Source organism: Chelonia mydas, chromosome 15 (genome assembly GCF_015237465.2).
Source record: "Chelonia mydas isolate rCheMyd1 chromosome 15, rCheMyd1.pri.v2, whole genome shotgun sequence".
In the NCBI taxonomy this organism is placed as follows: Eukaryota; Metazoa; Chordata; order Testudines; family Cheloniidae; genus Chelonia; species Chelonia mydas.
The window spans coordinates 17,531,693-17,558,099 of record NC_057856.1 but is presented as its reverse complement, the minus strand read 5'-3'; the positions used below and the strand labels follow the sequence as shown (position 1 = coordinate 17,558,099).

Genomic DNA, 26,407 nt, shown 5'->3' with positions numbered 1-26,407 from the left:
CCTTCACATCTCATAGCCATGTGATATCCTAAGGCCTAGATCATATAATTCTTTCTTTTTACTCATTTGATGCAACCTAAAATAAGATATTACCAAATTTCTCAGTTCTAGGATGTCAAGAAAACAATTCAGAATAATATCTTCTGATAGAAGATATGGGCTCTTACACTTTGAAGCAGTGGTAATTTATTCCTCCTCAAGAATGTCCTGCTCTTTATGATAAATCCAGTGTACAACAGAACAGAATACTACTTAATAAAAAGCTTTGGACATGGTGGAAGGTTCTGTGTTGGGAAGTCTTCAAATTATGACAGTCACTTTTATAGTAGATCTTCCTATACAAAAAAATATTGAAAAGAATTGATGACTATTAATATGTTAGCTTTCGGTCTTGATTTGAGATATTTATATCTCACTTGGTGAAGATGGTAAGTCATCTTTTTAAAGAGAGAGTGATGCTCTTGTGCTATTAATACCATTGCGTCTCTCCCTCTAGCAAAAGTTCCTGAAAATATTGCAGTGACACCACACATTATGTTCCATTCAATCTGGCACTGGTTGGAAGTGATGAAATTCTACCTATCTAGTTTTAGAGGTAAAATTTATAAAGGTCACTTGCAACATTAGCAGGTATGTTCTTTATTACAGACTGCATCTAGCATACCATGTTTGGTAGGTAAACACAATGTGGGAACAAAGCTTGAAGGCCAGTTTGAGAACTTTGTAATCTGATTTCCATGATTAAATTTGACCTTGAAGTGTGGTGTTATGGAGAGAACTTAATTTTGGTTGTACTGTTTCTATTTCAGAGAAAGTGCATGTTTATGATGATAAAAAGGAAGCTCTGCAGGCTGTTAAGATGATTAAGGGCTCCCGATTTAAAGCTTTCTCCAACAGAGAAGATGCTGAGAAATTTGCAAAAGGAATATGTGATTACTTCCCATCTCCAAGCAAGTCGTCCTTATCTTCATCTCCAGTGAAAATAGGACCATTATTCAACAGAGGTGAGTAAAAGCATACGTCTGTGTAGACTAAACGTATGCATCATAGTATCATAACTTTTTAGGAGATGGGGGGAGAGTTTTGAAATCCATAGAACTTGTGAATCAATCTGATAGCAGATGAGCCCTTCACAAACATAGAGTGCAGTGTAAAGGTTTTGAATTTCTTGGAATCTTACATTAAAATTTGTTTCCAAGCTTTTCTTTAAGGTAAAGGAGATCTTAACCCAGAATTGTGGATCTTAATTTAGTCTAAATGGAACTGCTGTCATTGTGTATAGAGAAATGACAGCCCACGTTTAATCTGTCCATTAACATGAGAAAAAGCTAGAAATATGCAACAGAAATCCTATCTCTATTCCTTCTATTTGAGTCTGAGCTTTACCTCAGTTAAAACACTACTCTGTCAGCCTGAGAAAGGAGAATTCTGAAGTCTCCTGCGTAGTGATAGGTAACTGTTTCCTAGAAATTCAAGAGACGAAGAATTATGTTCAGAAACAAAATAAAGTATATTTTTGGTACATTGGCAACTGTACCATTACTAAAAAGAAAAGGAGTACTTGTGGCACCTTAGAGACTAACAAATTTATTAGAGCTTAAGCTTTCGTGAGCTACAGCTCACTTCATTGGATGCATTACTGTATCCTAAAGAATGAGCATAGAATCGGGTTGGAGTTGTGGACTCTATTGAAAGTTGGCTGCTTCTTGATTTAAGACTAAGAGAAAAGGATATTTTTATTATTTGTATTGTTGTAGTGTCTCCGAGCCCTAGTCACTGACCAGGACTCCTTGTACTAGGTGCTGTACAAATGCAAAAGATCTTGGCTAGATTTCCTTCCATTGTCTTCAGTTGTTTTCAGTCCAATTACCATAAAATAAATTGGTCTTATTCAGAGTTGAGTTCAGTCATGCCAAGAACCACATGGATTATGAAGCAAACTTATTGTGCATTGTTTTACTAAAGCTAACATAAAATATATTTTACACAGCCCATATACATGTTGCCTGTTGCTGTACGGACAGCTGTGGTAGGATTTTATTTTTTTTATTTTTTTTTCAACCAATATTCGTTTTAATCATTTACATTTTTTAATTGGGAAGATATTTTAAAAATCACAGTAATTGTACTGAGTTAAAAAGATTCCTAACAGCTTCTGAAATAAAATAATTAAATTTGATCTTATTCTTGTCAGCAAGTTAAGGAAGTATGGGCTGGATGAATGCACTATAAGGTGGGTAGAAAGTTGGCTAGATTGTCGGGCTCAACGGGTAGTGATCAATGGCTCCATGTCTAGTTGGCAGCCGGTGTCAAGTGGAGTGCCCCAGGGGTCGGTCCTGGGGCCGGTTTTGTTCAATATCTTCATAAATGATCTGGAGGATGGTGTGGATTGCACTCTCAGCAAATTTGCAGATGATACTAAACTGGGAGGAGTGGTAGATATGCTGGAGGGCAGAGATAGGATACAGAGGGACCTAGACAAATTGGAGGATTGGGCCAAAAGAAACCTGATGCGGTTCAATAAGGATAAGTGCAGGGTCCTGCACTTGGGACGGAAGAACCCAATGCACAGCTACAGACTAGGGACCGAATGGCTAGGCAGCAGTTCTGCGGAAAAGGACCTAGGGGTGACAGTGGACGAGAAGCTGGATATGAGTCAGCAGTGTGCCCTTGTTGCCAAGAAGGCCAATGGCATTTTGGGCTGTATAAGTAGGGGCATAGCGAGCAGATCGAGGGACGTGATCGTTCCCCTCTATCCGACATTGGTGAGGCCTCATCTGGAGTACTGTGTCCAGTTTTGGGCCCCACACTACAAGAAGGACGTGGATAAATTGGAGAGAGTCCAGCGAAGGGCAACAAAAATGATTAGGGGTCTGGAACACATGAGTTATGAGGAGAGGCTGAGGGAACTGGGATTGTTTAGTCTGCGGAAGAGAAGAATGAGGGGGGATTTGATAGCTGCTTTCAACTACCTGAGAGGTGGTTCCAGAGAGGATGGTTCTAGACTATTCTCAGTGGTAGAAGAGGACAGGACAAGGAGTAATGGTCTCAAGTTGCAGTGGGGGAGGTTTAGGTTGGATATTAGGAAAAACTTTTTCACTAAGAGGGTGGTGAAACACTGGAATGCGTTACCTAGGGAGGTGGTAGAATCTCCTTCCTTAGAAGTTTTTAAGGTCAGGCTTGACAAAGCCTTGGCTGGGATGATTTGATTGGGGATTGGTCCTGCTTTGAGCAGGGGGTTGGACTAGATGACCTCCTGAGGTCCCTTCCAACCCTGATATTCTATGATTCTATGATCATATTTCACAGTATTCTTAATTGATAGAATTGACAGCAAAAGAGCAAATCGCTTACAAGTTCAACATATATTTTTAACTTTCTTTGTACATTTTGAGTTTTGCAAAATATTTTTTTCTTTTTGGATGGAAACAGAGCGGCAATGATCAGTTTCACCAATTAAAATCAAAGCCTTGAAAATCTAAGTGTATACTGTGTTATAGCAAAAGGAAATTATAGTTGTTTCCCCATTACAAATTGCTAGTATTTAATGAGCAAACATTTGTGGTCTTACTCTAAAAATTTGAAATTAAAAGCATATTTCAGTGGCAGAGGATATGAAAATAACATTTTGGAGAAAATGCATCAAGAATAATATAAAACTTTTTTGTTTTGTTAGATGGCTTATGCTCCCCTGAGACAGAAACGGTTAATAAAGAAAGAGCCAACAGTTATAAAAGTCCCCGTACTCAGGACCTTACTGCCAAACTTCGGAAAGCTGTAGAGAAAGGAGATGAAGCAACGTTTTCAGAACTTATCTGGAGTAACCCACGCTATCTGATTGGATCTGGAGACAACCCAACAATTGTACAAGTAAGAATGTTTTCCAAAGTAGAATTGGAAAAATTCCTCCTTTTCCCTCCTCCCAGCCTCAAAACCAAATATTTTTCATAGAAACAGTTAACAAAGAGCCAGACTCTTGTGTCCCTGCCCTTGTGTCCAACTGAGACCAGGACTCAACCATCCAGTTCTGTGGTCAGTGAAGCTGGGTAGCTGCAACTGGCTGTTTCTGCTGCACTGCATCTAGTCTAATTTGATGCTTCATTTAGCTCATTCTAATTTGACATTTATCTGTTTTTGTTAACAATATGGAGTTTTTCAACCTTATTGGTTTTTGTAGTCTGTGATGCTTTTTTCTTTTTCTGTTTTTCTTTGTCAGACTAGTCAGTGGCCATCACCTCATAGTTTCAAGAATGTTTAGCTCCCATTGTCTTGGCATCTTTGCTCCAGTTCCAGTACTGGTCAGTTTCATTGTTGTACGCTCTCAATTTAAAACTCTGTGCTCTTTCTCCTTTTGGAGCTTGTATCAGCTCTTGATTTTAGTCTGTCAAATGATGCAGTGGGCTTTGCATCAACAGCTTTTCTTCCTCCATTTTTAGAATGTGGAAGCATCCAGGGTTTCAAGAAATCTTGAATGCTGTCAGATACACTCTCTCTGATCTCTGCCTTGTAAAAAAGACACTAAGGGCAGGAAGGAGGCAACCTTAACAGAGAGCTAGATGTGGGAGGACATGGAAAATTACAGTAGGGTCATCACAGCAACAAGAGTGAAATCAGTGAGCGAACCTGCTCAACATCTTATATGTCTAAACATAAATGCGAGGAGTATGGGGAATAAACAGGAAGAACTGGAAGTATTCCTACATAAGCTAAATTATCACTTAGTTGGCATTGCAGATACTTAGGATAAGTCTCATGACTGGAATATTGATATGGAGGGATATAGTTTTTTTTCAGGAAGGACAGGCGGGGTGGGGAAGGAGGAACTGTTGTGCGAAACGTCAAGAATATGTACATTTGTTCTGAGGTTCAGGAGGAGGTGAGAGGCAGATCAGTTGAAAGTCACTAGGTCAGGGCTCTCACAGGAGGCTAAACTTGATGGCCTCTCAAGTTCCCTTTCAGCCCTACATTTCTATTATTCTGTAACTGGAGTGGCTGTTAGATTTTTTTCAAGTATGTCACCATGAGCAGTCTTATCCTATAGAAAGCTCTTGAAGATCCTGCTGGCTGAATCCTGATACTTCCATAAATCAGGATGAATTTGTAGGCTATTGCTAAGGTTAGGTTAAGATTTTGTCATGGTTATTTTCAATAAAGTCACAGACGGGTTGCGGGCAATAAACAATAATTCACAGGAGCTGTGACCAGTCTGTGACTTACTAAAAATAACAGGGGAGCTAGGGCTGGGAGAGGTGGAAGGAGGAATGATAACTGGAACCTCATGGGGAGGAAAATGACAGCCCCAGCTATACCACCACGGGTGGGTTCACAGCCCCTTCTCCAACCTCTGCTGCTGCCATGGGAGGAGGTGGGTGGCGCCCAACTCTGGCTGCAGTTGTGGAGGATGAAGGGGGACAGCTGAGTCACGGAGATCTGTTAGTCATGGAATCCATGACCTCTGTGACTAAATCGTATCCTTAGCTGTTGCCTTGAATGACCTAGTGAAGAGTCATAGCTGGGCTTCAAGGTTTGGGGGAGTTTTTGGCATCACTCCAATGGAATAGGGCTTAAGTTGTCCCTGAACAAACTATAGGCACCCAACTAGACATGATGAATCACCGTCACCAAAACAGGTTAAGGTGGTGTCACTTTTGGTGTTTTAATGTGCTCCTGAGGTTGGTGTTGACTTCCTTGCTACTCTGGACTTGCCGGTCTGGTTGACGTTGACTCAAGTGAGTCATTGCCTCTGCTGAAGAAATAAGTTTGATCCACATCAAGAGGAACCTATTTGATACCTACTGTGCAGCATTTTCTGCCCTAGATGCTGAAAGCAATCAGAGAAGGCATCCCATTAGCCCAGTTCTGTTGTGGCTGGTGTGTTCATTTCCCAGAGCAGAAGGAAATATTGATAGGCCTGCTGTCTTTGTTTAACCAGATTGCTTCTCTCATGAGTTTTTTCCATCCACTTTAGTACAATGAAGTAGTGTTGCAGTGTTGACCATGGGAGTTCAAAGCAAATGAACATCAGGGTCTCTGCCCAGGATGACAGAGGGCAAATGAGTTAAAACATTGAACACCAGTACTATTGACAGTCTGTGCCTTAGGCCTTTGTGCAGCTGATATCAGTGTAGGCTTTGGCAGCCTTGTGCGTCTATCCCCAGTATTGATGCAAAAGTTGATGATGCCTGCTGTAGGGCACTGAATGACGTGCTATTTGGACACAAGATACAGAGAAGTTGTCTGAAGCTATGTACATCTACGCTAGAGAGAGAGAGAGCTAGTGGAACACAATGACACTATGAAATGAACCCCAAGGTAGGGAGAGAAAGTAAAGTAAACTGAATCTGAAAACAATTAGCTGTTAATATAAAGAACCAGCAGTAGTGAAGGTGTGCACAGATCCAAAGTTCTACACCAACACTAAAAATACCTTTGGAAGCTCTTTCAATGTAAGGATTAAACTAAGGGGTTAGGTATTGCAGTACTTAATACGTTTTTACTTTTGTTTTCAGATCAGAACTGTGTGTTTAAAATCCCTGCTTGGTATCTTAATAAGTAACCAAACTCTTAAGCCATTATCTGTAAGAGCGTTTGTAGGTATGGCTTTCCTTAAAGAATGTTTGATTCAATTACCAGAATACATAAAATGAGACCTATACTTTTCCTAATATAAAAAGTGGACTTAGGATTTTAAAATATTCTTTATTTTTGCTAAGAAGTCCTCGTAGTTCATAGTACTAGTTAAATTTTAATGTACATGGACAGAAAGCTAGGAGCAGAGTTGAATTCAAGCCCGTAGTAGTATGAACACTTAAAGATATTGCCGAGAGAGTAGTTCTGTTAGAACGGGATCGAATGTAAGTTGAAAGCAAACAGAAACCTGAGAATTCTCTAACTTTCCCTAAGTATTCTGTTCCCTACTTTTTCCCTTCATGCATTAACCTGCAGGATTTTTAAAATGTTGGACGGTTGCTTAACTATTTCCTGAAATAAGAAGTTTGCAGTTTTTGTTTCTTGCCTATTTTGTTTTACAACTACTCCAAAGGGGCTGGAGTGCAGAGGTTGAATACAGTGTCTGAGAGTTGGGGTAGCTTTATATCATTCAATTATGATGAACTCTTATCAACCATGTACAGTAGTATTAAGGAAGGCTGGAATTACTTGAAACCCATTAAGTGGAATAACTGTTTGTAACATAGGGCAAATGCTGGATCATTAAGAAGTCCTTGTGGCGTCTTGACGAAGCACTACTTATCTGTTTTCCTCTCTGAAAAAAATTGCCAAAATGCTACTCTGGACCCACAATCTTTAGAACTGAGGAGATTTATCAGTAGGCTGACACTTTATCAGAGTGAATTTTATATGCAGTATACAATAAAATCTGTAGTATGTATAGCAAACTGAACTTTAAATTTATGGCTTTAATTTTCTCTTGTTGAAGTGATTATGAAGCTCAGTATGTCAGGTGATACTTTGGTGCTCCTTTTGAAGGTATACTGGCCCCTTTCTCTACTTAAATCTGTCCTAAGCATTTAGTGGGTTTAAGGCCAGAGTACTGTCAGCTGTAAGGATAACTTGGATAACTTTAAAATCTTACCAAAATTGTGCAATATGTCATCTTAAAAATGTTTTGATACTAATTTTTAAACTACAGTAAAAGCTTTTAGAACAGTCATGCTGGAAGAACGGGGGCTGCCGGTAAATTAAAAATGCCGGTTAACTCAGAGGGAGGGGTTTGGAGTGCGGGGTAGGGGCGTGGGAGAGGCTGTGGGGCACAGACTCTGGGAGGGAGTTTGGGTCCAGGAGGGGGCTTGGGCCAGGGGGTTGGGGTGTGGGAGGGGGCTCGGGGTGCCAGGTGGGGGGGGGCACTCTCGTCTAGCCATTCCCCATCCCTGCTGCTCCTGGCGGAGGCACAGCCAGGCAGCTCTGTCTGCAAGTGCCACCCACCACAGCTCCCATTGGCCATGGTTTCCCGGCCAATGAGCTGGGAGCCACGGAGTCAGCACTCAGGGAGCGGGGATGGAGACAGCATGCCTGCAGAGCCGCCTGGCCATTCCTCTACCAGCAACAGCAGAGACAGGGAGTTGCCTGAGCTGAGTACCCCTGCATCTGGCACCCCGCAGCCCCTCCCACGCCCCAGCCCCCCCCACGCCCCAGCCCCCTGCCAACCCTGCATCAACGGCACTATAAACCAGACTTTCAGTGCAGATCAGAAATGCTGGTTTATAGAGTTTGCCGGTTGGTGAAGTGCCGGATAAAAGAGCTTTTACTGTTTGTTTTGTTTTTTGTTACTGGAAAATATGTCCTTAAAGCAAAAAATCTAAAAATAAGACTGAATGATACCCCCATAGTTAGTTTTTGCTGTCAGATGAGTTAAGTTTAGCAAGGGAAGCAAGCTGTTTAGATTTCAAATGGTTCTTAATGTTTGTGTTTTATTTGCAGGAAGGGTGTAGGTACAATGTCATGCATGTTGCTGCCAAGGAGAATCAAGCTGGCATCAGCCAGTTGTTATTAGACACTTTGGAAAATCCTGAATTTATGCGGCTCATGTATCCAGACGATGACGAAGTAATGTTGCAGGAGCGCATTAGATATATAGTTGACCTTTACCTTAATACACCGGATAAAATGGTGAGAATTAAATGTCTTCTAGGGCGCTCATTTGTTATGAAAGGAAGAGCATGAGTGTCATGGAGCATTGTCACTTCTAGTAGCAGAAATTATCAGGTTGTGTCCTGATTTGTTTTTTAAAAATCTTTTTTTTTTTTTTTTTTTTGAAGAGCCCTGTAGATTAATCATGGTGATGGCTCTATTTTTAAGATGGAAAAAATAAAATAAAATAAATATACGGGTTTGGTCACATCATGTTTCCAAATACATACTAAGTCTGGGTAATGAATGAGAAGCTGGGAATGTTCAATGAAGGTATATGTATAATTTTTTTTCCTGTGTTGTAGGTATTTGATACTCCATTGCATTTTGCTTGCAAGTTTGGGAATCTGGATGTGGTTAATGTGCTTACCTCACACCCAGACATTGTAAAGAATCCAAAAAACAAGTATGGTCAAACTCCAGCAGAAGTAAGTTTTTCCATATTGTGTGCAGAACTGTGATAATTGCAGTTGGACGTCAATACAATTTTTGATTTTTAGGGTTCAAGCAGAGATCCCCTGACTAACGTCAATAGAGTCTTGCTTGAGAATGTCAGGTTATTAGGGTTAGAATATACCATCTCTAGTGCTGGAATAAATTTGTAGTATTGATAGCATCTGGTGGAAGGTTCTAGTTTGTGGCTCCCTAGAATTTCCTACCTCCAAGTTGTATTACATTTAATGTCCTGACCCAACCTGTGGACTTTAGATTTGAATGTGAAAGCTGTAAGTTTTGATTTGGTGCACAGTGCTCCACATTGATGGAGGCGAATCATACGGTTCTTACTGGAATGTTGACAGAAAACTTATTGATAGGAAAGTCTGAAATGTGTTTCCGGTTTTAAAAAAAAAAGCAGTTTGCGGGTGGGTGGGTTGGTGGGTGGGTGGTATGTCTGAAGGACCAGGGGACCCTTTTGTAAGCAAAAAGGACATGGGCGTGGGAATTACAAGATAATGTTGAGGGCTTTGCTAACTAAGAGTAACATTTCTTCTAACAGGTAATCTGTGAAAGAAACAAAAATAAATCGGTGGAACTGAAAGAGAAAATAAGAGAATATTTGAAAGGTTTGTATTCAGAGCTTTAATATATAATCTTCGTTGTGTATACAACGTCCAAAAATGTTAATTTGGTTGTCATTCCGTCTTATACTTTCATATTTATGTTTAGTAGTGTTCCTGTTGACCAGTTGCCTTGGTTTTGATATAAAGGGCTCTTACAATGAGAGAAGCTGGATGACCTGTTGATCAGTATTTAGAGATTATAGAATAGACAGTAATCCTCACACCCTTGTGAGGTAGGTACTATCCTCATTTTACTGATGAAGAATTTGAGACAGAGCTTTTAGGCTACTCAATTACAAAAGGCTGCACAGGGAATCATCATAAAGTGAGGGATTCATCTTGTTTCCTAGTGGTTGTCCTTAAATGCCAGATCTGTGGGTGTAAGTTTTCGCAGCATGCAGGTTTTGAAAGTGCTAAAGATCCTCGGGAAGCAGATATGTCAGTACAGCAATTCCTTTTTTTGTGAGAAAGGGACCTAAAATAAAATCTTCAGCATTGAATTGGTATTAGAAGCAGTGAGTTTTAATTAAAAGATGAAGACTTTTTTGCTAGTGAAATTAAGTCAAATTTCTAGTCATGCAGATGTGCTGACGTTTTAAATAATTCCAGACAGAGGCAGCAAATTACTCTAACACTGTGTTCTTAAAAAAATCATATCATTTTATTTTTAGGTCGATATTATGTGCCACTATTGCGAGCGGAAGACAATTCCTCATCTCCAGTGATTGGTGCACCTTGGTCACCTGATCAGTCAGATGATAACCCCCTTACAGCTTTACCTAAACACAGTGGAAGCCCCAAAGATCCAGTCTTGTCAGTGAGAGCTTTTGCAGGCCCAATGACCCCCTCCAAGGTAAGGATATCATCAGTGACGAGCTGCCAAAATCTTAACAACCGGTTCCCTATAAAAAGATCTGATTTAAGGGATGTGCCCCAGTATGTATTTTTTTTGTACCAACAGAGTTACCATATGTCTGTATTTTCCATATGTCTAAATTTACCATATGTCTAAATTTTAAAAATTCCTCCCAGACAGCGATTTAAGAACCAAAAAGCCTGACCTGTCCGGGAAAATACGGATGTATGTTAACCCTGCCTAAAGTTCTTTTTTAAAAAGATGGGCCTGAACTAGAAATGAGCTCCATTTCACATGTGTGGGTCCCCGCCACTCCCTGGGGATGTGCTAGAGTGACCAGATGTCCCAATTTTATAGGGACAGTCCCAATTTTGGGGTCTTTTTCTTATATAGGCTCCTGTTACCCCTCACCCCCTGTCCTGATTTTTCACACTTGCTGTCTGGTCACCCTAGGGTGTGCACATGTGTGGGTCCCAGCTGCTCCCTGCCCACCTCATTGAAGTAGGTGTGCAGGGTTACTGCCCTGGGAACTGCAGGGCACCAGTGGACGTGGGGCCAGCTGCAGACAGGGGCATGGGGCAGGGCTAGCTGGAGGCAGGGGGTGCGGGGTTGGCTGGAGGCAAGGGGGTGTGGGACTGGCTGGAGACAGGGCAGCGGCTGACTGGAGGTCTAGGCTGGCTGCGGGCAGGCCAGGGGGCGGAGGCAGGGGCTGGCTGCGGGCAGGCCAGGGGGCGGAGGCAGGGGCTGGCTGCGGGCAGGCCAGGGGGCGGAGGCAGGGGCTGGTTGCGGGCAGGCCGGGGGGCGGAGGCAGGGGCTGGTTGCGGGCAGGCCGGGGGGCGGAGGCAGGGGCTGGTTGCGGGCAGGCCGGGGGGCGGAGGCAGGGGCTGGCTGCGGGCAGGCCGGGGGGCGGAGGCAGGGGCTGGCTGCGGGCAGGGTGGTGAGTACTTACGGGGAGAGCAGCAGGATGCAGCCCAGGCTCAGCAGAGCAGCCGGGGACCCAGGGGCAGGGGAGCAGCAGCAACAGGGCTCGTGCCCAGGGCCAGGCAGCAGCCCACATGGCTCCCGCAGCACAGCGCCCTCGGCGGCCGGAGGAGGAATTACATCACTTCCCGGCCAGAGCCCATCTAAGCCTCAGCGCCCCCTGCAGGGAAGGGGGTTAACAACCGATTCTAAAACTGCTTCAAAATTTAACAACTGGTTCACGCAAACCAGCTCCATCTCACCACTGGATATAATGAAGATGTCATAAAACCAGATGCTTTCCTAATTCTCTTGTGGCTTTCAAAATATAGTAATTTGAGCCCAAGCTGATGGCTCTTTCATTGGCATAGCTTGTAGTTTTGGAGACCCCACTGAGGGTTCAGCATCATTGCTTTCCATGTTTTTTCTGGGGGGGGGGGGGCAGAGGGAATTTTTACCATGCAGAGAAGGGGTGGTGGTATGTTTGTATGTTTTTTGGAACCCTCTTAACAGATTATTTTGGAGCTTTGGTATCTGAGGAGGCTGAGTCTATCAGGAAGTGGGGAAAGGTGGTAAAAATAAAGGAATAGTTGAAAACTCTTGTTTTCCTACTGGGACCTAGTTAAATATTCTAAGACGAAGATGACTCTTGATGTATCTTCTGGATCTGTACAGACCTTGCAGATAAGTGCCCTGGTTTCCCCTGCCTGAAACTAAAACTGATTTTAGAGGTAACTGTTAATCACTTATGAAAACATATAGCTAGAAATGGCAAAAGATCTAGCATATTCTAACTAAAACCTGATATTAAATGTTTGACTCAGTTTATCACCACTTAATCTTGCTAGAGTAGACTAGTAAAATGTTTATCCAATTGAAAAAATAATAAATCCTAATGGAATTATAGGAAAACATAATCATTATGATGGCAGGTAAATATTAAGGTATATTTAATACAAAAATCGTTGTCTACAATTCAGACATTTCATCAGTTTATTATCTGTACGTATTAGTCTGACACCTTTAGAAATACTAATTAACATGTGTAACCCTTCTGGCAGGTGGTGTCACCAGCAAGATGTACCACTGGTATGCATCAGCTGTCTGCTTTCCATCTGTTGATGAGGAAGTGACTGAACTCAAACTAGTGTCTTACACATGGTTGAGAGCTTTTTCCTTTGACACTTTATGACCTCTTGATGTGTCAGGCTTATTGAGAATGTGTTGTTTTCCCCCTAAATAGCCTTTCTTGGTTACATTTTTACTTACTCATTTAAATTCAAAACTTATACTCTTTGAAAACTTGTGGAGTTGTGACATAAATGACAAATAATGCATTATTTTAGGCACAGGCATATACCCTTAACAGTCTAAATGTAGCACTCAGCTATTAATGTTGGCTGGTTCACGTGTAATGAGATAAAAATGTAGGTGAGTTTAGAGAATTAACATTTTAGAAACTAAAATTGTATGTCTTCTGTTCTCTGGTGTGCACCAATCAATAGATTTCCTTCTGTGCTATTTCCTGGAAAATAAATCCAATAATTAATGTAAATAGCTTAGGTGTGCAAGGCCTTAGAGAAAACACACTATCTTTTAAAAAAAAATCCTCCAAGGAGGATATACACCACCTTATAGCTACAAAAGAGATTTCCATTTGACAATTACGGATAATCTAGAAAAGTCAGTCAAACCCAATATGTGACTTGCTGTAGTACAGAAGTTAGTAATAGAAGCTTTAAATTGTGGTAACTTTTCTCATAGTTATGCCTAATATCACTTTCCAGATTGGTGCTTATGAGACCAATTGTGTACAGCAATAAACAAGTCTGTTGGGGTGAAATTTTGTGTCTAAAATGAAAGACATAAGTTATAAATGGTTAAATGGTATAGTTGAGCAATGTGTATAGCTAAACTTGAATTGTATATATGCAACTGAAGAACAGCTAAATTCATCATTGAACAACCTAATGTGTGTCTGAAGCAAAAAAGCTTCTAGGTAGAGAGAGGCTTTAGCTGCAGTGTACTTAAAGGTGCATGTACTTTTATTGTCTACATTCTGAATTTGTTTTGAAGGCAGAAGAATTTCGCAAGCTTTGGAAAACTCCACCTAGAGAGAGAGCAGGCTTCTTTCACAATGTCAGGAAATCCGATCCAGAAAGAGGAGTTGAAAGAGTTGGAAGGTACTAAGAAAATCTCAGCATGAAAGAAATGTGTTAGCAATAAGCCAGAAAATCATTTAAAAAAAACTCCATCACTAAAGGCACATTAATGGTTAACATAAGAACAAGCTGCATAAAGCAAAAATTCTTCTACAAACATTTTACAATGTATATTTTGTTTGGGTCCTTATTGTATTTTTATGTAAATAAAAAATGCTTTCACTCAAAAAATGACACCCATAGACCTTAAATTCAGAAGGGACCATCATGATCATCTAGTTCTGCACATTGTAGGCCACTATTTAACTACAGTACTTCGGAAGGGGAGAAGAAATACATTTTTTAACTGTTACCCGCATTATGTCCAGACCTCTTTTCTCAAACCCCACCCACTCTTTTGCCTAATTTCTCAGAATATTTCAGATTATGAAGAAAGCCAACAATTGGGACTTTGTCCTTTTGAAAATCAGATTGTCAGCTAATTGAGTAATAGATTTGAGCATTGCCTACATTTTCTGGAACCTGGGAGATTGTTAAAGTTTGGTGAAATGGAAAAAGATGTTAAGGTATACCCATATCCTTTCTCCAGCCACACAATACGAAAAGTGTCCACCTTTGTAAAAGGTGTATGTGGGTATGCATGGATCCTCACCACAAAAGATAGATTTTCTGTGTTGTGGTAGCACGCAAATGTAAAAACTTTTAAAGCATCTAAGCTTGTTTAAAACAAGGAGTGGTGTCTATCTTTTCTTTAAAATTACCGTTTTTCTGAAAAATGAAAAATGCTGATTGAGTTGATTGACTTCAACTAAGAAGTGCCTATGCCAGTAATTGATTCATTTCTCCACCTGATGCCTAGACGCAGTCATCTTAAAAAATCACAATCTGAGGCATTTTTTACGATTAATAAGTAAAACTTTAGGATTACTATAAAGGAAAGAAATTAGAGATAACACCTGATGTGTTATGGAGAAGGATACATATTATTGCTGATGCAGAACTTGGTTGTTACAGAATTCTTACATGTGTTTCACAATTTCAGAGGCTTAGAAATAGCTGATAAAATATGTTCTTTAAATTTATTGTCATACTAATATATTATGTCTTCACAAATTATTCGTTTTATCTTATTTATTGCAGGGAGTTAGCTCATGAGCTGGGGTTCCCGTGGGTTGAATACTGGGAATTTCTGGGCTGTTTTGTTGATCTGTCTTCCCAGGAGGGGTTGCGAAAATTAGAAGAATACCTGAGTCAACGGGAAATGAGCGAAAAGGCTCAGCAAGAAACAGGAGAAAATGAAACCTGCAACAGATATAAAACTCCACATTCTTCTGGTAAGAAAAGAGCAAACATTATTGTAAACAAAATGATTTACTTTAAGAAAAAACTGTGAGCAGGGCTTGGGGTTCACATTTAATTAATTTTTTTTTTTTTTTTTGGATTGCAGATATTAATCTGTTACTCAAATATTCTACTTTCAGTGTAAAAACGTTAATTTAGAGAAGTGTGGGAGGTTACCAGATCATATATCATTAAACACTCTCCATCTTGCATGCTGTTGTTCACTAGATTACAGATTCTGGATTGAAATCTTGGCCTCTTTAAAGTCAATGGCAAAACTCTCACTGAATTCAGTGGACCAGGATTTCACTTAGAATGTTTGGGAATTCCTTTGTAAAGTACAGTCAACATTCTAAAACAGAAATAATTCTATCCAGTTGTGGGCAGAGGAGACACACTAACAAAGGCCTAAATCCAAACTTTTTGCATCAATTTAATGGGCTGCAGGTCATAACTCAGAATTTCTGTTTCACAGGAAATGCTGATGCTTCAGGATTTGTTTTTGTCCCTTATTGGAACAAAACTAAACATTTTTTTAAAATTTCCCACAAAATGGAAATTCGCAGGTGGGGGAGGAAATCATTCTAAAAATTTTTTGTTTTGGAAAATTTTGGGTTTTTTCCTTTTTACATTTTCATTATGTCATTATTAAAGTGTAGTATGACATCATGTCATTATGACAGTCATAATATTCTATTTTTAAATATTAAGGGCAGCTGTTTCAATCTATATGAAGTAACATCTTTTCTTATTGTCTGGATCAGTGTCTCCTGTTCGTTGCAGTGTAACTGACATTTTGTCAGTGTTTTATTAAAACACATTATGCTATGACTTTGACCTATCATGAAGTAATGTAAACAATATAAATATAATATAAAAGTGAAAATAATTCTGAAACAAAATAAAATGAAATGTTTTTTATATTTTTCCAGAAAATTTATTCTTGCAGGAATTTTCTTTGAAATCGATACAATTTCACAATACATTTTGGTTTTGTCGAAGTGACATTTTCTGATGGATATCTGTTCTGACACAGATTTTTTTGACCAGCTGTAAGCACAGGTCCCTTTTCAAAGTGGTTCCCCATTAGGGAAGTATTTTTCCTGTAACCAAGGTTATACAAGTCTCACTGCACCAATTGTTCCCAGTTTCTCTTTTAATTAGTTTGAGTGGATGCACACACAACCCAGCCCTACAGAATTTCTCCTCTTACTAGTTGGCTGTTGGTGGGTTTAATTATTTCTATCCAAATAAATTTGTATGTGAAGTGATCCTATGCTAAGTCTTCAGAGGAGCATGAATATGGCAACTGGTCCCCCAGTGTGCTTGGTGAGGTGGACCTGGAAACAAAGAGCTGCTTTTGCCACTTTTTTCCTTTTAACATCTAAAGTCCTGTATTCGCAAACCAACAGACTTGATGCTAAAGCAGATACTTTGGTAAAATTCCTAGCTTAACCATCGACCAAGTCAGTTGCAGTAAAGTAAAGGGTTTGTCCAATGTTAAATTTCTTTCTCAGACACGCTCCTAATGTTCTTAACATAGAAAAAGTGAATGCTTTTTTGTCTCCAACAGTAAAAGGTGGATGTACTCTACCAAACTCCTGTGTACCTTTTAGTAATCTCTAATTGCAATATTGTAGTAGAAATAGGATCTGCAATAGTTTGTGTGCTCACCTAGGTCCATGTTGCAGAAATACATTCTGTAAAGTGTATATCATTGCCTGTTGAAAGAGGACTGTATATATTTAGGTACCTATTCTCAAGATAACTTAATTCAGCTTCTTTTGTGGGTTTGTCTTTGTGCCAATGTAACTTCAGTGGAACCTTTGGTGTGTAGGAGGACATGGCAAACTTAATAGTTAGCTTACATCTATATCTTTTTGCCATCATATTCTGCCTTCTGATTTTATCTTGAAACTCGGTCTGTTTCTGTGAATCGGGCACTTTAAGTGAGAAGCACAGGAAACATCTCTCTCAGATGAATAGGATAAAAAAGGATAATTGCAAACAAGATGTGTATATTTTTTGATGATAGGATTACGTAGGTTAACTAATACCATTACTTAACATCAGATTATAAAAGGGTCTCCATAAATGGATACATACATGCGATAATGGAATTACCTTAAACCATAAAGACCATAGAGCTGTTCCTAGTTTTATCTGATAGGACTTCAGTTGTCAAGCCTCTTATTTATATCTTTTCATTAAAATTGTTTGCAGGCAAAAGTAAAAAGTGCTGCAATTCCATTTCTGTTGGAGCATTTTTAGATGAAGATGATGACGACATGAGCTTGGAAGAAATTAAAAACAGACAGAATGCAGCACGGAATAACAGCCCACCTGTTGTGTCTAAGGAATCTAGTATAGATGCTATTGGAGATTCGGAGTGTGACATACTGTCGATGGAGCACAAAGTAAACATTATAGAAACATCGGACCTCTCCATGCAGTATGAGAAGGGCGTTTCTTCCAGCAAAAATGGATTTTGCAGCCCTGTAACTAATGAGAAGATAACTAGTGACAGAAAACATTCACGTGGTGGAGAGGAGTGCCTTATATCCCCAGTCTCCAATTTAATGGCAGAATTTGAAAGACTGTCTTTCCAAGATGAAGCAGTGGCAGGGGAATGTTTGGTGGTGAAATCAAACAAAATCATTGCAAAAACTGAGAATGAGAGAATTTTGGCTGAAGGAATGAACCAGGTCAGAATATCCAAGGACCAGCTGGGTAAAACCTGCTCAGCACTTTCTATGGCAAGCTGTTCAGAGCCAGCTACTACTGAAAAGCCTGGAGATACAAAATTAAGGACAGAAAACAAAATACCATCAGAAGCTGAGAGACTGTCATTGGACCCTGGTATCTGGGACAAAGAGACGCAGCAGCTTGGCAGTCTTGCAGTGCAATCTGAGTGTGCTGCTTATTTGTGTCAAGAGCCTTCTCCTCAGAGATTTCTTTTGAAGACTCCACCAACAAATGAAAATACAAACAAGTTATTCCTCTTTGGGTATGAATTGGATTGATGTTTAATATGATTTTGTTTTACTTTTTTGTCCTTTGATCCATACATGCAAAACTAGTTCCACACGCTCTTAACCTTGCTGTAAGAAATTCTTCAAAAAAAGTTTCAAACACCAGTTATAATCACTTGAAAAAAGACCTCCTTAAAATGCTTTGCAGTTCCTACAGTAAAGATGCAGTCCTTTCACGCTCTCGAAAGATTGTGTGTAAAAGAATTTGAGTATGAAGAAAAGAGCGCTGCGGTTTTGTTCCAGTACTAAGGTTTCAAACAGACTCCTCAGCCTGTGAGCTAGCTCCTGTTCATCAGGCAGGCTTGTTCTTTGTTATGAACCTTTCAATTAGGGATGTAAAATGTTAACTGGTTAACCAATCAGTCTTACTGGTAATGTATTCAGTTAAAGATTAAATGCCTAATGTGCACATTAAAAACGTTGCAGCAATTCCATTTCATAGCGTATGTGGAACTAGGTTCCGCATTGTTTCGGGACCACTGCCATGGAACTGATGTCATAGGCGCGGAACTAAAGAGTATGGGGGGTGCTGCAGCACCCTGTGTTTTACATGGGGTCCCAGCTGCTGGCCCTGCGCCTGGGGCCCTGGCTGCCAGCAGCGGAGCCATGAATATGGGGTAGTAGCGGAGCTCCGCGTAAAATATAGGGGTGCTGCAGCACCCCCAGTTCCCGCACCTATGTTGTGAACTCGTTAACGGTTACGCATTTAACCGATACTATTTTAATAGTTTAAACGCTCTTTACATCCCTAATTTCAATTAGATAAAGTTCTAAATAGCTTTCACATTCTCAACATATATGAAACTGAATTTAAGGACACTTTCCAAGCTTTCCTCTGATCTGACTACTAATACTGTTTTGCAGTGAAGCATATTGAATGTCCCTACGGATGGGCATTATTTTTTATATCAAAGCATGCTTGAAAACAATCCATTTGAATGTGAAGAGCAACTAATCCAGTTGGCATGCATGTACCTATTAAAAACATTTCAAAATATCTACACTGGGGTGTGGGGACATTATCTTGTCTAAAAAGTTTAACAGCTCTGTTTTCATCTAGTACCATTTATATTCTAGGGAACAACCATCAAAGCTGGATAGTGATGTCTTAGCTGCTGTAGAAGGAGTAGAGATTGACCCACAGAAATACCCCATTACTTACAAATGGAAGAATGCTGTAAAGTCCTACTCTTCTTCTGACAGGCAAAGGTATTTATGTAAATTCAACAGAATAAGTTGAAGAGGAACAGTTTTTTAGTGTGTCTGTGGCAGGACATCTTTCGTAGCTAGAATTTAAAGCCCTAGCCTATACAAAGTATAAATAAAAAGTATTCAATTCTATAGCATCTAATGTATTTTAAATTAAGACTTGGTCTTATACCCATTGCTGGTACAGCTCTGCTTACTGGTGCTACAATGTTAAAGGTTAGATAGCAAAGCCAAGTTGCTTCATCATATCTCAGAAAGTTATCTAGGTAAAACATGTAGATCTCAAGAGTGTCGGAATTAATTCTGCTGAACTAGCCAGTCTCACGATGCTGAATGCTCTGTTATTACTCAACACATAATGACTGCCATATTTGCCTATACAGTCACTGCAATACCTGTTTCTAACTCATAATCATTGGTGCAATATAATACAGTAATAGAACTGCTTTGGAATACCTAGATTATGCAAGATGCCATATCAAATGAATTTTTAATTTTAGATTATACAATCTAGATGTCTTCAGACATTTTGTTACCCTGCCATAGTAGATGCAGGTTTTGATACCTGCAGGGGTGTGTGTTTAGATTATGTGTATGGAAATATTCTCAATGGTCTTCTTGGAAAAATAGCACTTATGTTCTGCTAGCCCAGCAATATGAACAGTCAGCACTTCTTAACATGACTACATATGTGGCATGAAGTTACAAATTTTATTATGAAATGTAGTTGATGTTTCTAAGTCATATGAGGATTTTTCACGAGGGACGAAAATGATGGTGGTGGTGGTGGTTTGTTATATTACAGTAGTTCTTAGAGGCCCCAGCCAAGATTTGGCCCTGTTGTGATAGGTGCTGTGCAAACAGATAGTGGAGCAGAGTCCCATGTCCCAAAGATCCTACAGCTTAAGTAGACAAGACAAACTAAGTGTGGGAGGTAAAATGACTTGACCAAAGCCATGCAACAGGTCAGTGGCAGAGCCACAGAAAGTCCAATACCCTTTCTGCCATACTGACTCCTGTCTTTTTCTCTCTTCTTTCCTTTTGTATTGGTATAGCCATCCTTATATTCATTTGAATGTGACTGCTTAAAATGTTCCTATGTAACATGGAAGTTTTTTCACTGAAATATTCTTTACATTTTAAAATTCTCTCTCAAAATGCATTATGTAAAAAAAATCCACTTGTTCTTGGTAACAGTCTTAGTAATAATTTGACTTGCTACATTGGAACCCAATGTAAAAGCATGAATACTTCCTGGAAGACTCAAGGGTAGGAGTGGGAACACGCAACAGCCAGGCAGCTTATGATGGCGCAACTTGGAGTTAATGGGTAGTGTTGTCTGGTGGGAAACTTTGGGAGAAGAGCTGAAGCAGCAGATTTAGCGAGGAGTGCAAAAGGATAAGATGAGGAGCGGGAGAGAAGTTGCCTGCTGGCTGCAGGTGTTTGGGAGGAAGAAAGATGAGAGGGTGGCAGAAGCTGAGAGGGGCTGTTCCCCAGCCCATTTTTCTAAGATCAAAAGGTCTTAGAAGTCCAAGTGGTGCATTGAAATAAAGGAGTGGCTTTTTTTCCTTAAATTATGAAGATCTGTCTTTGATTAAAGTAGTGTGGAAACAGATTTTTGTTCTTTCCTGCTGGGTTGCCATACTGCCTGTGAGCAGTGGACGCTTTTCAAACACAGCCACCCTCTTGCAGCAAAAGACTCAGAAATGGCATTGTAAAAATAAACTGTGTTTACAAATAAACTTCACACTTCAGTCAAGCTGAAGAAGTCCTCCCTGCTTTTTAGTAAACTTTCAGGTTTTGAAACTTTCTGGGTTGAAGAATCCTTTCTTCAAAGAAGCTGATGTATTATGTAGGGGCTTTTATTCTTATTGTACACACTCAATTTTACAGGAGCATTGAGAAATTGTTTTAAAATCCTAAATCAATAATATAGTAAGTGTTTAGACTTACTACAATATATTTACAGTTTAAAGCATCTTATTAAGGCAAGGAGCTATCTGCTCTTGTGTACATTACTAACACATGGTTGGTGCTTAATGTAAGTAATAAAATATTTGGAAATTAGTGTCTTTCCATTTACTTGGCAAGAGGGAACTTTGGTCTTGCCATTTCCATTTCAAGTGTTGCTAGTGCCAACAACACCTCAATCAGAGACAGGGAGTACAGAATAATCCCCTGCTTAAGTATTCTTAGTGTCAGATTTTGGCAGGAAAAATGGAACCTGGCAGTACAGGTCTGGATAGGTACGAAGAAATGGATATTCAAACATTTAGAAATAAATTATCTATGCGTGCAACTGAATCTAAATATGTATTATTGATTTGGAGTCTTTCAAAGCTTTACAGTATGTTTAACTCTTTCATTACTCTTTTTAAGGCTGACAATGTTATCTTCAAAATCTATTTCTGCTTTGGTAGAAAAATATACTGTCATGAGATTATTGTTCTGTATGATAGAATAGTAATTAATTGGTAAAACCAAAGTGAGTAATCCTGGCTCATTCAAAAATAAATAATATTAGAGATAATTTTATGGTTTTTAACCAAGTAAACATTTAGTCCATAAAAAATGTATTTATTATTTCTATTGCATCTGGACACATTGCATTAAAAAAAAATACAAAATACCAAGTCTCTCCTATGGGCAAACCTACAAAATCACTGGCACAAGCCTTCTTTAACCAAATACCTTGTCCATAGTCTTTTAAGTGTTGATGTGCTGAAGTGTCATTTTGAGCTTTACAAAACAAAGATAACCTGCCATTTCTTTGATGTTTCATGGTAGGCTGGCCATCTATGCTTATGAGTTCTTAAATCTTATCACATGATCAGCCATAGAAACAAGATAATAAGCAGGTCCTGGCAATCTGGTTGGTCTGCTCAGTACCTTTCCTAATATATATCGGTGTTGAATTGCAGTTGGCCAAATGTGCACAATGTATTTTTTATAATTAGCCATTTTGGAGAAAGAGACATTTGCTGGTTTCAATGACATATCCATGTGTGACCTAATATGCTGCACCCTTGTTTTTCTTTCCCTCTTGTCTGTCTCTCTTGATCTGTTCAGTGTTTTCTGATGCATCTCCAGCAAGCTCACAGGTGCTAGTGAGAGCCTATTTCTCACCCCATTAAGATTGTCTGTCTGAAATATTAACCATATGGTGATTCTTTATTTTCCTGTAGTTGGCCAAGTCCAGCACTGAAAGGAAGGTTCAAGTCCCAGTCTCTTGCAGCAGGCCCACCAAATGGTTCAACGTACTCAAGAAGAAACAGTCCAGTGATGGGCAGCCCAGGGAAATATGGCAATGTTGCTTCATTTTTTCCAGATCTTGGGAGTCCTGGGCGGTACAGTCCAGTTTATGCCAACAATATCCTGTTGTTAAAACTGCATCACTTGTCAGAACCTTCTGCCCATTAGAACATAACTCATCTTCCTGGGACTTTAATTATATTTTCATTTTAAGAGTGGAGGGAAAAACTGTAGCATTGCTAAAGTGACATGAGGAAGTGTCCTTGGCTATTTATTTATCCTCATTTGAGGACAAATATACATTTTAAAAATTGAGTATGTCTTGACTTCATGTACCGGATAGATTACTGGTGATTTGCAAGAAGTTAGTGAAGTTAACTCTTGTCCAGTAGTTACAAAACTAACAGTAGGGCAGTGACCTGAACCTTTCATGTAGTCATTTCTGCTAGAAATGGTGGTGGTTGCTGTAGGCCAAATGTGATAGTCAAAATGAACCCACTGATGCATTTTTTTTCACTTGGATAATTTTGAAGCATCTTATCAATAAACAGAATTCTAGGTTAGAGAGAAGTCATGCGAGGAGTCAAATGCATTCATATTCCATTTACAACAGGAGAAAAAAAAAGTTTAACCTGGGCGATTACCTCTTCCCTGTTCCAGTAAGAATTTGACTCCCCACTGCTCAATACGGAAAAGTTTGCTTATGGCCAGCTATTCAGTCTAAACAGTAAGAAATCTCTAAAATAAAGAGCAGCCAGAGAAACTTTCATGGGTCACTTCTCATTCTGAGGATGATAATAAAAACACATCAGAGTTTTAGGAAAAGGGCACTATAGAAATTAGTGACCTGTGTTTGTGTTAATTTGAAAATAAAAGCTCAGCTTTCTCCCACCAAAGCTTTTGCTGTTTGCAGACTTCACTAGTAATTACACAAAAGCATATCAGCAATAATTAAAGTAAGTTTACCAGTGATGTATGTTAATGGTCTAGTTTAATGTGATATATTATGGAGATAAACAGAAACCCATGAAGTGGTTCTTTATTTCCTAACTGTTAGTAGGAATGAATAAGGACTGAGACATTGTTTTTATTGAAATACAAATTCTTACTGTCTGTAGTCTAGATATAGTAACTACCTTTTTTTAAGCTACAATTAAAAATAATTTAATTCCTCAGTATTCTTTAAGGATGAACCCTTTGGATAGTGCTATATGGATATTGGAAATGTTTCTAAACTTGAAACGGAACACTCAGAATGTAGATTTTGATAGTTGTGGTTTTGCTTAAGAAAAGGCTTTCAAGTAGTGTAGTTCCCTATAACATATCGTTTCTACCACACAATTAAAAATAATCTTTATGCTAGACATCTGATCAGAAAATTCAAAGGTACCATGGGCATATGAGTAAAAAGGATAGATTATATTGGTTGATAATACCCCCCATTGCAAAGAAAAAATAGCCCCTCAAGGAGCTTTTGTAACATGCATATGTATCTAAAGGAACCCTAATAGTAGATGGGATGGCATAGTATATTGTTATCCAACTGTGGGACCTTCATTACATCACAGAGGTTGGATTAAATTATACAAGACATGGCTGTTTTGGTAGCTATTGCACACCAGAGTAAAATGACTGTTTCATACACAAACTGTACACTGTTCTGAATATACTCGTTGTTTGGTACGAACTTCAAAACTGCACTTAATGCTTTTGCAAGCTTAATGGTGCCTTTTATAGCATTTTTGTTCGTGGTTTTAAAAGTGGCATCCACTTACATGGGAATTTAAAATGTTTCCCCTCTAAGACTCTGAATGGAAAAGTATTCTAAAGGTTCTTTCTGTAGCTTACTGTTTTGGTGAAATAGCTCTGGAGTTACAGATGTATGTTTTGGAACTGTGTTTATAGGTGGCTTAAATGGAAATTGTTGTTTGATTCCCCTGAGCTGAATGTTAGAAATGAGCCACTACCTTCTAACTGACCCATCATTCAAATATTATCCACCCAAGTTGCTTTATTGTGGGACTCTCCTCCAAAAAACCTACTATATTAGTAGTAACTTTTCCAGTGGCTATTCATTTTTGTTGCTGTAGAGGTCTGTATCAAGCATACATTTCATTTGCTTTAACTTCTAAATTATTAAAAAATCAATTTCCCTAAACTTTCTGGACTGTGTGTAGTAATTATCCAGTCTATCCAGGTAATTGCTTAAATATTATATACACAGACAGGTGATGTATGTATATAAAAGCTGAAAACACTTCACAAATTAGTTGTACTCATCTTGAAATACAAACCTTAACACTGATTACTGCATATATTTTTTTCCAGTACTTCCAACATCTGTGCCTGTCTGAGGCAGCTATGGGCCTCCAGATGATGGAAATTCCCACTTACATCTATGATACAAGTTCTACATTCCTGTTTAGAAATAGCTTAAGAAAAACTTTGGTAAAACACAATCAGGGAATTGAGAAACTGATTCTTTATAACTAGTTCCTGTCCTTTTCTTTTATACGCTTTTTTGTATTAAAATGCAAATTTCTAGCACAAAAACTTCTACCAGTTTAATTCTTGTTTGGGGAGGGAGAGAGCATTTTTTAGTGACAAATGCCTTAGAATTTGCATTTTAGTCCATGTGTTTGTACTCTGTTTTAAGTACATTTATAATACATCATTTATTTAAAAATATAGCAATTTGTTCATTCACAATCTTGGAAGATCTTCTAGAAGAGTCTGAAGACACTAAATCTAGATTGGGACTGTTTGTTTAGTTTTTAATAGTTGATCTCTGATTACGCAAAGGGTCTTTTATATGTCAAGTAAGACTTTAAAATGCTGAGGTTTAGCTTCCATTCTAAGTAAACAGGTAGTTAAAGTGTCATAGGTGGATGGGAATATAGATCTGTGTTGTGAAACTAAATGCAGCGTTTTGTTTCTATAATGAAATTTAATTGGTGCCTCAATTTGGGACATGAAACCAAAGGTTTGGAAAATATTTCACAACTTGAAAGATGTTTGTTTTTTGTCTCTTGCTCACTGCATTTTGGCATTCAAAAGAAATGCTCATGTTTGGGGGAGAGAAATTTATGCTCCATGTTGCTCAGATCAGAGAGGGGTATTTTAATGGTACAAAATCTGTACTCTCTAAATAGGGCTATTGCCAGCTTAATTTTGTTTTATGCCTTAGTGCTAATACAAATGCTGATTTCTGTACATGTGCAAAAGATGTGTTGTATGTGTTCTTGCCTTCCACCCTGCACGTATTTATGGTTCTTTCAATACTGTATGTAATGTGCTGGAATAAAGTGCACAAAATATTCAGCATTAGACACTCTGCTACTGATTGTCTGGTGGGGGATTTTCAAGATGCCCATCTATCCTGTATGTATTGGTTTCAGGCATAGAGTTGCTTTTGAACAATTATAAGGGTATGAGTTTAGTGTGTGAGATCATGAGCTAATGATAGTGGTGTAGTTTTTTTGAAATGTCATGCTTCAGTTCATCACCAATACACTTCCCTTCTTAGGGCTTGCAGTGTGTGTTCCAAAATGTGGTGATTGCTATACTGAAAGGTACACAAAGAGACCACTTAAATTTTTATTCAAATATTTTAAAAAGTTGATAGACAAAATTATTCCAATTTCTTGCAGTGATTGCTGAAGACAAAGTTTTATGTTCTTTAGTAGCTTAGTTTAGTGAAACAGGCTCTCTGTCTCTAGCAGTTGGATCAAACAGCCTGGAAGGAGTTCAGGGTTTTAACTGCTCATGTTGCTAGGCACTATTTCTCATGATTAAAACTTCATGTGTGTTCTGACAAGGGAAAAGTTTTTCTAGTTATTAACATGATTAGAGGTAACTTCCTACCCACTTACTTATTTGCTCTTT

At 39.0% G+C, this 26,407-nt stretch overlaps 1 protein-coding gene across 7 annotated transcripts in view; it reads left to right on the top strand.

Moving 5' to 3' along the window:
* The window catches only part of ANKLE2 (ankyrin repeat and LEM domain containing 2), a 50,230-nt gene that overhangs the window by 7,405 nt on the left and 16,418 nt on the right, over positions 1–26,407 (top strand). For 3 of the 7 annotated variants that reach the window (XM_037878761.2, XM_007054957.4, XM_043529949.1), the window contains exons 3-13: positions 810–1,004; positions 3,677–3,870; positions 8,440–8,628; positions 8,955–9,077; positions 9,647–9,713; positions 10,382–10,563; positions 13,603–13,709; positions 14,829–15,022; positions 17,253–18,036; positions 19,139–19,270; positions 22,456–25,849. In XM_037878761.2, the coding sequence (XP_037734689.1) occupies positions 810–1,004; positions 3,677–3,870; positions 8,440–8,628; positions 8,955–9,077; positions 9,647–9,713; positions 10,382–10,563; positions 13,603–13,709; positions 14,829–15,022; positions 17,253–18,036; positions 19,139–19,270; positions 22,456–22,690 (2,402 nt within the window). In that variant the 3' untranslated portion in view covers positions 22,691–25,849. Of the gene's footprint in view, positions 1–809; positions 1,005–3,676; positions 3,871–8,439; positions 8,629–8,954; positions 9,078–9,646; positions 9,714–10,381; positions 10,564–13,602; positions 13,710–14,828; positions 15,023–17,252; positions 18,037–19,138; positions 19,271–22,455; positions 25,850–26,407 lie in introns of those variants that run through there. The other 4 variants (XM_043529947.1, XM_043529945.1, XM_043529950.1 and 1 more) reach the window with 2 other exon arrangements.